The sequence below is a fragment of the Palaemon carinicauda genome, chromosome 35 (genome assembly GCF_036898095.1).
Source record: "Palaemon carinicauda isolate YSFRI2023 chromosome 35, ASM3689809v2, whole genome shotgun sequence".
Classification (NCBI taxonomy): Eukaryota; Metazoa; Arthropoda; class Malacostraca; order Decapoda; family Palaemonidae; genus Palaemon; species Palaemon carinicauda.
The window spans coordinates 68964685-68980648 of record NC_090759.1 but is presented as its reverse complement, the minus strand read 5'-3'; the positions used below and the strand labels follow the sequence as shown (position 1 = coordinate 68980648).

Genomic DNA, 15964 nt, shown 5'->3' with positions numbered 1-15964 from the left:
GTACGGGCTTCCCCCTCTTGGTCCCGCACTTCACGGACCCTTTTAAGATCCCCCCCCCCTGTCACGCATTTCACGGACCTCATATAGATATATATATATATATATATATATATATATATATATATATATATATATATATATATATATATATATATATGTTTAAAGACTTCCATTACGGGATCCCCGGGAGTAGTTTTTATTCATTACCATTCGGTCGAGTTTTTTAGTTGAGCCCCGGAGCCAACATTATTCATTATTACTTGGATTCCCTATATATTTTAGTCACGTTTATCTATTATATACGATCCTAGTTCTCGACCTTGCCTTCCATGATATGATCACAACTACGGTTTGACTTAATTAAATTCATTAATTTAATTTAATATTTGTCCCTTTCCTCTCTTGCTCATAAATGACCTAAAAAACCCCATGGACTGGGAAAAACTAGTAAAGCTTCTACTAGAAAACGACTGGGGCACTGCTACCATCAAGTTCTCTTGAACAGTTCTTGCTCAATAAAGCTCTTCAAGGTGTAGCAATGGCACTGGAACTGTATTATCATAATGGCTCATTAGGAGTGAACACAGTCTCATTTAAAATCAGTGTGGCAGTAATTGAAAACGTCATGCTTGCAGAACTTGTTACGGCAAAGCAAAATATTTGCTCACGGACTGATGAAAATTTTATTACAAATTTTTGCTTGTACACTGATTCCTGGTTACTCGCAAATATATGTACCTGATAGCTGGAAAGTTAAGTGATGTTACCCACAATTGCAAAATACCTGATATCAGAAATTGTTTTTCTAACTATGAAAAGGCCAGAGTGGAAAAAAGCTGGAATAAATGATAAATTAATTATTGAGAAGTGCTGTAACAACAATTTCTCAAAAACAAAAAAATCGGGAAAATATGCAAAAGAGCTTTTTGAAGTAATGGAGGAACTCTAATTGTAATATTTATTTTACCTTAGATAAATAATCAAGAATCCACAAGGCACATGCATATTGAGACTTCCTTTTGTTCATCAAGCAAAATACTGGGTAATCTGGGACCATCAGAGGACCAAAATACAAGAATATAATTGTATGATTAAAGGGTTTTAATGAAACTTATTTTGTTTAATATCAATAATCACTTACTGTCAAAACCTAAGTAGAAGATAGAAATTTTAATTTTTAAATCTTAATGGCAAAGCTTGCAAGTATTTTATGTCCAGTTTAAACAGACATTTACTGTTGTCAGTCTTGCTATCAGAATTCTAAGTTTCTCTAATTGGCAAAATCACCATCTTCATTTTTATGTAGCCTATATTAGCTGCCTTATTATAATTCAACATGCCACAACCATAATATAAACTACATTTGCACCATTATGCATCCACTGACTTGGTCAATGAATGAATTGGGACAAGTGAAATATTTTTGAGGATATGAATTTCTTTAACATACACTCTCCCTGCAAAAAATATATAAATGGGCTATAATGGATAACAAGGTTGGTTTTAACTTAATAGTTAAGTGTAACACACTTTTCTTCATTATGCTTTCTGTCTGGAGTCCGTATCATCACTATAATATGTATAAAGGTACTGACAAGGAACCGTCTTGTGGTAGCACTGGAATTGTATCTCGGTACACAATACAGAGCTGACTTCACAAAATTTTACCGTTTCATGGGATTATGGAATGTTCTTGCTACAAAAATATTATACTCACCAAATGTACACAAGAAGAAAATCCACCCCTCCCCCAAGGTGAAGTAACTTCAGCCAATTATATCTCTTGTAAGTTTGATGGGAAAGGTTTCCACAACTAAATGATCATTATCGAATATGATCACGATGTTCAACTCAAATTCTGAAAAAAAGACATCATAATGAGTTTACTTAAAGCTAATTCAAGTCAATAAATGAAAAAAAAGAAATTTTATATTCACTAAATGTTGAGTAAATTAAAATGTTATTACTAAGAGGTCTAATGAATACTATTGTACAATATTTCAAGCAATGGATGAATAAATCAAGCCCAAATGTAAATACAGTACAAGAAATGTACAAATAAAAATGAATTTACCAATCTTGAAGTTTGGGGCTGTTGTTGTCACACAAGTGAATAACCGAGGGAATATCATATACACAGGAATAGAAATACCTCTGCAAACATCACCATCTCCAATTTGTATGTTTTGAATCTCGGATGCTGTAAAGAAAACCATATAAGGTATGAGAATCTAAAATAAATAAAATTAGGTCATCTCGGATACCCCCAGTAAAAATGATTAAATTGTAGTATGGCAGCATTAGCTTTTTTCCTTCCCTGCATTTCTGAAACATTCTGTAATCTAAGATAAAATAACATATCAAGATTCAAAATGCTGAGCACAAGTGAAAACTGATCTACATCACCACCATCTTATGGCTGCCATAATTTCAACAGAGCTGGCTTCCTCTGTTTGCTCAGCTGCCAATTTTACCTCCCAACACTTCCCTCCCAAGATGCTGATTGGCTTCATCGGCTCCATTGCTTGGCCTAAATTCCATACATCACATTTAACTCGCCCTTAATTTTGTCACTGAATCTACGCTGACCTTAAAATTGCCTTTTGGATATGAAAATAACATGGATATGATGGCAAATCTCATTTTTAACACTTTTAAATGGTGTTATTCATCAAAACTGAAAGTTAAAGAAAAGAAAGTGACTTGCTAAAGTCATATAAATAAATATATGACACAGAGTGTAGGCCTACCATCCTTATCATAAATGCATGCTATCAACCCTACATTGTATTACTCAGTAAGCTGGTACTATAAAATGCTCCTTTAAATCTTAATTTCTTACTTTATTAAAAAATAAAAAAAATCACACAATACTGCACAATGAAAATCATGGTATTTCACATTATTATAAAACATTTACATGATACTGCACAAATAAAGCTACAGTATTTTACATTACAGTATTGTAAATTACTTCACATGGTGGTATTAGAAGAGTTGTCAGGCCCTAATTATATGACAAATTCGTAGATGATTTGTATTTTTCCTAACTATACAAGCCTTAGCTATTTAATAGAGGTTAATACTTTCGGCGTAGCTGAAATAACGAGCCATTAGATTTTAACGAGGGTTTACTACCCCACTGCTAGTTAGCGGGGGGTAGGGAGGGTAGCTTGCTAACCTCCCCCCCTCACACACCTGTGCTTGAGCTCACTTTGCTTGAGGTAGGACTTCAAGGGGGATAGGGCTGGCAGGCAAGTTTGATTAAATAGCTAAGGTTTGTATAGTTAGGAAAAATACAAATCATCTACGAATTTGTCATTTGTTCCGTAACTGACATACAAACCACGCTATTTAATAGGGGTGACTCACCCATTAGGAAGGGTGGAAAGTCACGGCCAGTAATGGCTTTTGGCTTTGCCCGGGGACTCAATATTTGAGTGTGTCAGCACTCAATAAGGAGTACCTGCACCTTGCTAGAACCATGCTACTCAATGACTGCGGCCTACGTAAGCTGTGTGTGAAGGTATAATAAAGTGTGACTCGTCCTAGGAAGTTGACCTGTAGTCCTTTAGATGGAAACTTTAGGCTAGGACTCTCCCAATACCACCTTGTCAGGGTATGGGGACGTGACAGTATTAGCTTAATACTAGGAACACAAGGAAACATGGTTTACCTGCAGTGGTTTGAGGTCAGCTGTGCAGAGAACCCAGGATGCTGCTTTCCCCAAGAGAGGGGAAGATGAAGAAAAGAATAAGGTCCAGACAAACCTTTTCATTCATGCAAACTAAGACCGGGTAACAATGCCCTCAACCTTCTGCTACTTGTCCACTAAGGAGCCTGAGGTTTTAAACCAGCTGTTGTGCAGCCACCACAGGGCCAATAGAAAACGTATCGAGCCTCCTGTGGGTAACGTCTTACAGGTAGTGGGCTGTGAAGGTCGTCTGACGCTTCCACACCCCAGCTTGAAGAACCTGCGTCACTAAGAAATTTCTCTTCAAGGCCAGGGACGTAGCTACGCCCCTGACATCATGTGCTCTAGGGCGACGTGACGGAGGAGGGTCTGGATTCAGGGACAGATGAATCACCCTACAAATCCATGCCGAGATGGTGTTCTTGGTAACCCTCCTCTTAGTCCTCCCAGTGCTCACAAATAATGCCTGCACCTGGGGACGGACTGCAGCCGTTCTTTTGAGATATAGCCTCAGACTCCTTACTGGGCACAGTAGGAGATGGTCAGGGCCATCTGTTACAGAACGAAGACTCGAAATCTGGAAGGAGTCGAACCGAGGGTCCGGAACCCCCGGATTCTGAGTCTTAGCAATAAACTCAGGGACGAATTTGAACGTTACCTCCCCCCATCCCCTTGAATGGGCGATGTCATAAGAGAGACTATGAAGTTCACCGACTCGCTTGGCCGAGGCCAAAGCTAGTAGGAACACCGTCTTCCAAGTTAGGTGGCGATCTGAAGCCTGGCGTAATGCTTCATAGGGAGGTCTCTTAAGAGACCTGAGAACTCGAACAACGTTCCATGGAGGTGGTCTCACTTCCGACTGAGGGCAGGTAAGTTCATAACTTCGTATGAGTAGGGAAAGTTCCAGCGAGGAGGAAATGTCCATTCCTTTGAGCCTGAAGGCTAGACTTAAGGCTGAGCGATAGACTTTCACCGCCAAGACTGAAAGGCGCATTTCTTTCCGCAAATACACGAGGAACTCGGCTATTGCTGGAATAGTGGCATCGAGTGGAGAGATACCCCTTCCACAACACCAACCACAGAAGACTTTCCACTTTGCCTGGTAGACAGATGCGGATGACTTTCGCAGATGTCCAGACATCCTAATCGCAACTTGTTGCGAAAATCCTCTCTCAGCGAGGAGATGCTGGATAGTCTCCAGGCGTGAAGTTGTAGCGAAGCTACGGCTTTGTGGAAGATGTTGGCATGTGGTTGTCTGAGTACTGTAGCTCATGTCGCGGAGGGAGTTCTCTCGGGAGTTCCGTTAGGAGTTACAAAAGGTCCGGAAACCATTCTGCGTGATGCCATAGCGGAGCTACGAGGGTCATTGAAAGATTTACCGATATTCTGGTCTTGTTAAGCACCCTCCTCATCAGACAGAACGGGGGAAAGGCGTACATGTCGATGTTGTCCCACCGTTGTTGGAAGGCATCTTGCCAGAGTGCCTTGGGATCCGGGACTGGGGAGCAGTACAGCGGAAGCTTGAAGTTCAACGCTGTCGCGAACAGATCCACAGTCGGGGACCCCCACAAAGTCAGGACTTTGTTGGCTACTAGATGATCCAAAGACCACTCGGTACTCACTATCTGAGACGCTCTGCTCAGATTGTCGGCGAGCACATTCCTCTTGCCTGGAATGAAACGTGCCGATAGTGGAATCGAGTGGACTTCGGTCCATCTCAGTATCTCTACTTTGAGATGGGATAGCTGCTTCGAAAAGATACCTTAAAGGCTTGTTGATGTAAGCCACTACTGTGGAGTTGTCGCTCATCACCACCACAGAGTGACCCACCAGGTATTATTGGAACTGTTGAAGGGCCAGGAAGACGGCCTTCATCTCTAGCAGATTTATATGGAGGCACTTTTCTAATTCTGACCACAGGCCTGAAGTCCTGTGGTGCAGAACGTGGGCCCCCACCCTTTATTTGAGGCGTCCGAAAACAGCATCAAATCCAGGGGGAGGACGAGAAGATCCACTCCTCTTCGTAGGTTCTCGTCTGTCACCCACCACTGGAGGTCTGTCTGTTCCGCAGGTCCCATAGGGATCATGACGTTCGGGGAAGTCATGACGTCCGGGGAATCGTAACCTTGATTCCACCGGGACTTGAGTTGCCACTGGAGGTATATCATCCTGAGGCGACCGTTGGGAACTAGACGAGCCAAAGATGAGAGGTGACCGAGGAGACGTAACCACAATTGAGGTGGAAGTTCTTCTCGTCTGAAGAAAGGGCTTGCGACCCTCCTCAGCCTTGCTATCCTGTCATCTGATGGGAAGGATTTGTGGAGATTGGTGTCTATGATCATGCCTAGGTATACCAGTCTTTGAGTGGGAAGCAGAGAGGACTTCTCGAGATTTACCATGATTCCAAGATACTGGCAAAGTCCCAGAAGTTTGTCTCGGTGTTGAAGAAGGGATGATTCCGAGTCTGCTAGGATCAGGCAGTCGTCCAGATAAGGGAGGAGACGGATGCCGATCCTGTGTGCCCACGACGATATTAGGGAGAACACTCTGGTGAAAACCTGTGGTGCTGTGGAGAGACCGAAACACAGCACCTTGAACTGGTAAACCTTGTTGTCTAGGCTGAATCTCAAGTACTTCCTTCAAGACGGATGGACTGGGATCTGGAAGTACGCGTCCTTCAGATCCAGTGTACACATGAAGTCTTGCGGTCTCACTGCAAGTCTGACTGTGTCTGCGGTCTCCATGCTGAATGGAGTTTGCTTGACAAACTTGTTCAGAGCCGAGAGGTCGATGACTGGTTTCCAGCCTCCAGACGCCTTCTTTAAAAGAAAGAGTCGACTGAAGAAGCCTGGAGACCCGTCGAGGACCACTTGGAGAGCGCCCTTCTTCAACATGGTCTGGACTTCTGCCCGCAGGGCTTGACCCCTTGCTGATCCCATAGCAAGGGAGCTCAACGACACTGGATTCGTCGTCAGGGGAGGTAGAGATGTTGTGAACGGGACGCGATATCCCTGACTGATTACGGAAATCGTCCAGGAATCGGCCCTGAGTTGCCGCCACCTGTCTGCGCAACTTTGTAGGCATCCCCCCACTGGTGCATATGCAGGGGGACTGCCAATCCTAGCGTTTGCGGCCTCGGCCGCTCCCTCTAGGATTCTTCCCTCCCCTGGAGGACTTCTTGCGTTTCTTGTCCTTGACAGGAAAGGGCTTTGACACCACCGTCTTTGCAGCCGGTTGCCGGTTTCGTGGTCTTGGTAGGGCGTGGCTGCTGGGGTGCTGGAGGTTTATAGGGCTTAGATGTCAAATCCCTAAGTAGGAGGGAGTCTTGGTGGGACTTCCTCCACCTCTCACCGGACTGTTCTACGTCCCTAGGGTCAAACAGGTTCGTTCCCATCACGGAAGAATGTCTGAGCCTGCTGATCTCGGTGTTGGGGATCTTTTGATGGAACCTCTCAGACACCGCATCCCGACGTTTCATGATGGTGTTAGCCCACAAGTTTGAGACTTGGTGGGGCAGAAACTCGATCGTGCGAGTGCCCGAGAGTAAGGTCTCCATAGCTTTCCTGGTACATTCTTTGGATAAATCCTCCGAACATATCAGGATACCTAAGGTCCCTAGCCAGATATCCAGCCACGAAGTGACCTGCATGGCACACTTCGCCACCTTCTCCTGGCTAAGGAATGAATGAATGAATGATTTAAAGTTTTCAGGCATCCTGACATCTAAGGTCATTGATGCCGGTAATATTCAATTTATGTATACAAAAGTAAAAAATGAAATAAAATAAAAATTAAAGAGTATTCAATTAAAATCATAAAAATTGAATGTCATAAAAGGTAGACATTTTTCAGAAGACCTGCTTCTGAAAGAAATCTAAAAATGCCACTTGCATGGTAGGACACATCATTTCCAAGAATCTTGGCAAGGATGAACCTGCCACCCTCACCTCGAGCCTCAAACAAATATCTATTCCGCAAGATGTTATAATTGGGGCATTCGGTCAACAAATGCCTTACTGTTAGAGGTACTAAACAGTTGTCACAATACGGTTGGTGTTGGCCCTTCAGCAGAAACTCATGTGTCAACCGAGTGTGACCAATACGGAGACGACAAAGAGACGTCTCCCATTTTCGGGGCATCATATTATACCTCCAAGGAGATATGTGATTTGTTACTTCCCTCATTTTATTGCCATCTTGACTATCCCATTGCTGTTGCCATTTATTGCAAACCAATTTCTTGATGTCAGTCCTGGCTAAGGATCTCAGTTGCCGAGAATGAGACCTGCCGGTTGGAGAGTCTCTCAAGAGGGACTCCTCTGGTAAGCTCTTCCAATGAATGGTGAAGGGAAAGAACCAAACAAGGCTCCTCTACGATCTCGAAGTAGCTCCTCTGCTGTACACGAGGAGGTGGGAGAATCTTGTTGCCAGCGCTGGTTCGGCTGGAGGAGGCAAGCTCGGAGAGCTGGACTTCGATCTTGACCCTGGCACTCTTAACCCCTTGAGACCAGGGCAAAGCTGCACTGGCCTTCGAGGGTTTTTGAGTCCCAAACACTCGGTCCAAGACCGTGTCTTTGCCCTCTCGAGGAGGAATCTCTGGGTCTACAAACCCATTGAGAGTTCTCATAAGGGTTAGAACCTGCCAGAACGCATGTTCTGACTCCTGCAGCTCTCCTCCTGAAGGACTAGCAGAGAAGTCTCCTGTCCCCAAAGGCTCTTCTTGGGGGGGACTTGCAGACGTTCTCCGAGTGACTGGCTGGCTCTGGTCTAAGTCTTGATGAAGACTTTGGTACTGTCTTGGAGTCCTTCGACTCCCTCCTAGGAGGGATGCAAGACTCCAACAACGACGGGGCTAGGCTCTTCTCCACCTCTACCCGAGAAGACTTTCCAGCGCGAGGTGGGGTTTCCCTCATTGGTGCGATGGGGGAATGCCTCACTTCATGTGACTCCCCTGAGGACGGGAAGTCTTCGTCTGAATGGGAGGAAGAAAAAGTCTGGGGGGGGCGTGAGGAGGCCTGCCTCAAAGCCTTACGAGGAGACAGCTTTGTCCTCGGAGAAGTTACAACGTCTGAAACTCCTCTTTTCCTCTTCAGGGGAGTAGAAGCTGCCAAGGATTTGTGGCCCAGCTCAGAGAGAACAGGCTTAAACGCCTGCTCGACTGCTCTGATCAGTGCCCCAAACCAAGGCTGCTGGCTGACGGTTGCGCTGTCAGACACTCCCTCTGGAGGGAAAGGGGTCGACCGATCCCTGGGAGGAGTTTCCAAAGGGGGGTTCGCCTGAAAAGAAAAAGATGGAGAAGAAGTGTCCCTGGACCTTTCTGAGGGAGGGGGGGGGGGGAAATTTGGCGATGGTGACCTTGCCGCCTCGAGCGTGGGAGGGTATTGGCGATCGCGCTGGCGCTGGCGCGATGGGAAATACCCAGGGTCACACGCGGGCGATTGTTGGTATGCGCGCGAGGGTGATGGCGAGGGGGCGCGCGGGCGAGCAATGGCGCGTAGGAGCGCGTGCCGGAGACACCAGAGGGTGCACAGAAGGTAGATTGTGCGCTTGCGTGCGCAAGGGCGAATGTTCGTGCGGGCGCGCAGGATAAGGATGAAGAGCCCGTGTGGGCGATGATACCGTTGGGCACGCGGGCACGCATGTGTGCGTACATCAGGCTGGGGAGATGGGCGTGGGCGCGAGTGGGTGACTGCGCGCGAATGCGTGCTGGCGAGGGGTGGCGCGCAGGTGAAGATCGACGGCACGTTGGCGAGCGCTGACAAGTAGGGAAGATCGGAAGATCGTGGGCGCGCAGGAGATCGTTGGCGCGCAGGCGAGCGCTGGCGCGCAGGAGAGCACTGGCACGTTGGTGAGCGCTGGCGCGCAGGAGAACGATGATGTGCTTGGCGCGCAGGTTGAAGGCGCGCAGTGGCGCGCTGGCAATCAGGGGAGCGCTGGCGCACAGGTGAGCACTGACGCGCTTTAGCAGGAACATTTGCCAAAGGTGAGCGCTGGCGCGCAGGTGAGCAATGACGCGCTTTATCAGGATTGTTGGCAGCAGGTGCGTGCTGGCGCGTAAGGGACGTATGCGCCAATTTGCGTATACGCCCTTGTTGCCCCGAAGGGACCGTTGCCTGTTTCACAAAAACACGATTGGTAGGCGCCCACAGCACATCAGCAGCCAGGATCGGTGACGGCAGATCAGCAGGTCTGACGGGTGGAAGGTCGGCGTGTCCTTTATAAGGATGACCTTCCACCGAAGGGGATCGCGAACGATCCGCAGAGAGGTCCAGGGTTTTAGCAGGAACAGTCAGAGATCGATGACGAGACTCCTCTGCGTCGGACTGCAACGGTGACGTTGAACCGAAGAGGCGCCTCCTCACACCCTTGTGAGGTGAAGGAAGTCCTCTCCGGCGAAGAGCAAGGCGAGCTTTAAGCCGTATGCGCCCTCTGGGGGCCGTTGGGTCAGCGAGCTGACCGTCAGCAGTCCTCCGAAGAGGAGTCTCTGTGAGTGAACTCCCCCGAGGGGGAGAATCACTGGCAGGAGAGACCGTTGGACTTAGTTCCTCCCTCGAAGGTTGAGCAGAGGGAGAAACTAAGCCTTCAGCTACAGCAGGTTGAGCAGTGGCAGAGGTCGAAGATACTGCATCGGAAGCCTCTGCCACCACAACGTCGACGCTAGACAGAGGATCAACCTCTGCCAAAGTCGGCGATTGCTTGACAGCGGCACCCAACCGGATCATGTCAAACAAGGCTTCCTTGGAGGGCGAACCTTCGAGCCCCAAGGAAGACCAAAGCTGGAATAAATCATTAGTACTCACATTAATATTTAATTCCTCCCCCGGGGGAGGAGGTGGAGCTACCTCGTTAGGGGAGGCAACGCTATCTCCCGAACCCCGAGGTCGGGAAACAGAACCATGGCCTACGCTACCACTCGATGGTCTCCCGGAGGAAATCGATCGAGCGGGAGCTTCGGAGGAGGTTTGGGCAACGGAAGAAGAGTCCTTGGGATTTTCTCTTTTCAAAGAACATTTGAAGGAGAAATATCCCGCCTGGACTTCTTCCATCGCCGAGAAAACCTCTCCCACTGGGAGGTAGACCACTCCCTACACTCACCACACTTATTAGTTCTATCACACCGTTAGCCCTTACAATAAGAACAAAGGGTGTGAGGGTCCGTCTCGACCGCCGACATAAACGTACCACAAGGGCAGTTGGGTAATCCAGGACACTTACGCATGATATCAGAGGCCAACTTCACAAACACACCTGTAGGAGAGAAAGCAAAAAGGCATTAATGGCTGTCAGAGAGGCGAGGGTGAAAGCGGACACGTCCGACTACCACCCGAGCCGAGAGCAAAGTGAGCTCAAGCACAGGTGTGTGAGAGTGGGGGGGGGGGTAACAAGCTACCCTCCCTACCCCCGCTAGTTAACCCCCGTTAAAATCTAATGGCTCGTCATTTCAGCTATGCCGAAAGTAATAACCCCTATTAAATAGCCTGGTTTGTATGTCAGTTATGGAACAAATAGAAGTTTACGTGTGAAAATAAATAACAAAGGCACAATAAAAATAAAGGGAATTGAAATTGCCAGATGCATATTAAAATTGCAAGGAAAATATTCTTAATAAGCATTATACTACAGGAGTGGGTAAGCTGCAGCCTTCACGGGGTTCTTTGTGGCCTGCAGAAGCCTGCAGCTATTTTGGACAAAAATTAGTGATCAGTTGAGAACTTTGACTGAAGAATTTGAAAAATTGTTTGAGGATTTTGAACATATTGAGATTAAATTCTACTTATTTAGTTCTCCTTTCTTTGCTTAAGAAAATGCAGCACCTGATGAATTACAGCTTGAATTGATAGATATGTAAGCTGATCATTCATCAAAAGAAATGTTAAACTCCCTACCATAGTAGAGTTTTACAAGTCACTTTATGTTCAATTTTGCTCCCAAATTATTCTCTATTTTTTTTATTCCACTTACAAGCAGAGTTTTTCATGTATGAGGATAATTCCAACAGGTCCATGGTGTCGGACACAATCTAAATTGAGTGATGAGAGTTTCTATCAACAACCTTGTGCCAGACTTTAAAAGAATTTTAAAGCAAAATTGTGACCACAAACATTTTCCCCATTAAATTGCCTGTGTTGGATTATGAATTTGTTTGTTTTTATTAACCCTGTTGTATTTTAAAAAGGGGCACCCCCTTGATGTTTCATGGCCCACTGATAAGGCTCTTGCTATGAAAGGTTTGCACACAACTGATATACACTATACAGTATTACTGAACTTTTTATTGCTACACCTCAATGAATAAACTTCCTAAATTAAATGTCATAAAAAAAATGTTAGCCACCATAAACAAGAATCTTCATTGGATTCTCAATTTTTATTTCTCTCAGGACCTAAAATTGACATCATAGTAATGTATTTACCTTCTCTTGAGCTCATTTCAGCCGACCCACAAGTTTCAACCCGGACAAGTTGGAGTTCTATGCTACTTATTCCTCTTTCACATTCACAGACAGTAAGCTATGAAATCAAAGGGAAGAATTGTACTATAATTAAAAGGTAACGTAAAAATCACATTGTTAATAAATATTTCACCTCTGAAAAAATTAATCTTATAATAGTTCTTCATTACAGTACTGCATTATTAAAATACAGAGGGCTCTATTGTACTGTGCTCACACGTCCATAACATCATGGGGAAAAAATTTATTATTCACCAAATTAAAAACATTCTAAGCATACATTAAAACTAGGAAAATATATTCAAGTGGAATAATGTAAAAAATGAAAGGTAGTTTAAAATCAAGATTACTTACTTCACCAGTTAATGGCTTTGAGAGACAAAATATATCAGAATCTAGATGACCCCTTACAACAAAGTGAGGAATACGAGCACGGTCTCGAACATTCTGCAAAGTCTCCGGACGAATTTCGAAAGTAACTGGTTTACTTGTCAGAGATCCTGAAAGTTTGGGCTAGAGGGGAAATAAGAAAATATGCTGTATTTAGATGTTTCACAGGAAATGAATAATGGTCCAAATATCAATGGCTTTTATTTTTATATTTCTACTGCAATATACATTCTTTTTGTGCTTCAGAAAATTAAATTAAGCACCAGGAAGAAAACAATGAGTCAAGAATTATTTGATATATTTTCTAATCTAAAGGTTAAAAACTAATGGCTTATGAGACAGAATTATTTTGATTCTTGCAACATTTTTCTTTGCAAAGAACTTATATTTACAGTTATCAAAACCTCTAATTGTGAGTGTAAGTAAGTTGCTGTACTTTGTACACAGAGAATCACACTTCAAAATCAATGGAATTTATTTCATGAAGTAGTTATAACATACTGTACAACTTAAAACTTTAAACTTTACTTACCTTATGTTCTACAATAAATTCCAGAGCTTTTGTAACATCCTTCGCAAGCAAACTTCGTTTGATGTCACATCGAAGCGAGTACTGTACTGTTACATAAACTCCATGATAAGTTTCATACAATGTTTTTGTGCCACGTGCCTTCAGAGGGAGCTCAAATGGAATCTCAGTTTGACCTGACGGAATTTTTCCTGATTTTGACACTTCAATGACGTTACTAACGAGAGATATTGGCTGAAAAAAAGAAATAAATCATGAAAGCAGTTAAGTGGCAATAAACCCTCCCAACTTCCTAATTGAAATGCTGTATAAAGCATATATCATCTTCAATAATCATAATTTCTAGGATTATTTTCTTTATACTCTCAATGTCAGCCAGCCTCTATATCAAAAATATATTTAATCTAAATCTGTCACTTAGAAACCAAAAACTATAACTAACAAAGTTTTGAGGTGAGAATAAAGGGGTTGTTCAATGAACGCTGTTGAAAGACTAAATAACGAGTTATCCATTGCTCAGGCAGCCATCAAAAGAAAGTCTCAGGAAATCACCAGGTGCAAACCAATTGCATTCCCTTCTTGTCACCTTTAAAGCAAAGTAACTCTGTGGTGGCCGATGTGGTAACATCCCTGACTGGTGAATGCCAGACTTGGGCTTGAGTCCCGCTCAAACTCGTTAGTTTCTTTGGTCACTACAACCTCACCATCCTTATGAGCTAAGGACAGGGGGGGGAGCATATAGGTCTATCTGCTGAGTCATTAGCAGCCATTGCCTGGCCCTCCTTGGTCCTAGCTTGGGCACTGATATTATGTAAATAAGGCCAGTCTCTAGGGCATTGTCCTGCTTGATAGGGCATGTCACTGTCCCTTGCCTCTGCCATTCATGAGCGGCCTTTAATCCTTTGTTTCTTAATTTAGCTTGAGCTCACATCAGCTTTGGTTGCAGATAACTTTACTGTATTGCAAAGACTGAATACATAGCTTCAGAGTACTATACAAACTTCTCTTAATCTTCAAAATTTCTACAAAATTTCTTCAACTAGCATTGTGTTAGAATAGGAAATGAAGTGAGTGATTGGTTTCCGGTGAGAGTGGGGCTGAGACAGGGATGTGTGATGTCGCCGTGGTTGTTTAACTTGTATGTTGATGGAGTGGTGAGAGAGGTGAATGCTCGAGTGCTTGGACGAGGATTAAAACTGGTAGGTGAGAATGACCATGAATGGGAGGTAAATCAGTTGTTGTTTGCGGATGATACTGTACTGGTAGCTGACACAGAAGAGAAGCTTGACCGACTAGTGACAGAATTTGGAAGGGTGTGTGAGAGAAGGAAGTTGAGAGTTAATGTGGGTAAAAGTAAGGTTATGAGATGTACGAGAAGGGAAGGTGGTGCAAGGTTGAATGTCATGTTGAATGGAGAGTTACTTGAGGAGGTGGATCAGTTTAAGTACTTGGGGTCTATTGTTGCAGCAAATGGTGGAGTGGAAGCAGATGTACGTCAGAGAGTGAATGAAGGTTGCAAAGTGTTGGGGGCAGTTAAGGGAGTAGTAAAAAATAGAGGGTTGGGCATGAATGTAAAGAGAGTTCTATATGAGAAAGTGATTGTACCAACTGTGAGGTATGGATCGGAGTCGTGGGGAATGAAAGTGATGGAGAGACAGAAATTGAATGTGTTTGAGATGAAGTGTCTGAGGAGTATGGCTGGTGTATCTCGAGTAGATAGGGTTAGGAACGAAGTGGTGAGGGAGAGAACGGGTGTAAGAAATGAGTTAGCGGCTAGAGTGGATATGAATGTGTTGAGGTGGTTTGGCCATGTTGAGAGAATGGAAAATGGTTGTCTGCTAAAGAAGGTGATGAATGCAAGAGTTGATGGGAGAAGTACAAGAGGAAGGCCAAGGTTTGGGTGGATGGATGGTGTGAAGAAAGCTCTGGGTGATAGGAGGATAGATGTGAGAGAGGCAAGAGAGCGTGCTAGAAATAGGAATGAATGGCGAGCGATTGTGACGCAGTTCCAGTAGGCCCTGCTGCTTCCTCCGGGGCCTTAGATGACCGCGGAGGTAGCAGCAGTAGGGGAGTCAGCATTATGAAGCTTCATCTGTGGTGGAAATGTGGGAGGTTGGGCTGTGGCACCCTAGCAGTACCAGCTGAACTCGGTTGGGTCCCTGATTAGGCTGAAGGAACATAGAGAGTAGAGGTCCCCTTTTTGTTTTGTTTCATTGTTGGTGTCGGCTACCCCCCAAAATTGGGGGAAGTGCCTTGGTATATAGATAGATAGATAGCATTGGTTCTGAATGTTTTTTTTCATATATTGATAAGAATGAGACAGGTGTATCTACCCAATCAAGCAAATAAATTCATTGCATTGTTAATACAGTAACTTCCCTAAAGAAGTGGAAACCTATTTGAAAAAAAAGTAAAGCCAGGTTAAATTATTTCTAAAATATCACAAATTTTAAGAAATTTGTATTTTTCCTAACAGTACTTACTTCGAACTACTTTCTTAGGAGTATCTGGGATCTCCTCCCATCCGACCAGAGTTATGTGTAGTTTACCCTACTGTATATCCGATTTTTATGAGGGATAACCTCAGGCGGAGTGATACGCGCCCTGAGGCTAACCCCGGGTCAGAGAACATGCTTGCTCAGGTCTCGACCTCCAGTAAGTTCTTGGTAGCTTAGGTCTCTAAGAATTCCAGAAGGCACTCGGGGAAGGCAGGGCGGGCCATTACCCGAAAGTAGTTTGAGATAAGTACTGTTAGGAAAAATACAAATTACTTAAAATTTGTGATTTGTTCCAACACGGAGTACTTACCTCGAACTACTTTCTTAGGAGACTTATACTTTAGGAGGTGGTAGTGGCCTTTTAAACTTCTGAGACCGTGCTGAGATATATCCAAAGACC

At 44.5% G+C, this 15964-nt stretch overlaps 1 protein-coding gene across 2 annotated transcripts in view; it reads right to left on the bottom strand.

The window, feature by feature from the left end:
* Window positions 1-15964, bottom strand: part of LOC137627845 (vacuolar protein sorting-associated protein 26C-like) — a 70755-nt gene that overhangs the window by 3377 nt on the left and 51414 nt on the right. Inside the window, exons 3-7 of one of the 2 annotated variants that reach the window (XR_011041230.1) lie at window positions 13070-13300; window positions 12502-12660; window positions 12109-12205; window positions 2075-2200; window positions 418-1858 (exon numbers count right to left, since the gene is read on the bottom strand). Coding sequence is in view for 1 of the 2 variants with exons in the window: in XM_068359258.1 (XP_068215359.1) it covers window positions 1767-1858; window positions 2075-2200; window positions 12109-12205; window positions 12502-12660; window positions 13070-13300 (705 nt within the window). In the remaining variant the exon portion in view is untranslated. Of the gene's footprint in view, window positions 1-258; window positions 1859-2074; window positions 2201-12108; window positions 12206-12501; window positions 12661-13069; window positions 13301-15964 lie in introns of those variants that run through there. The other variant, XM_068359258.1, reaches the window with a different exon arrangement.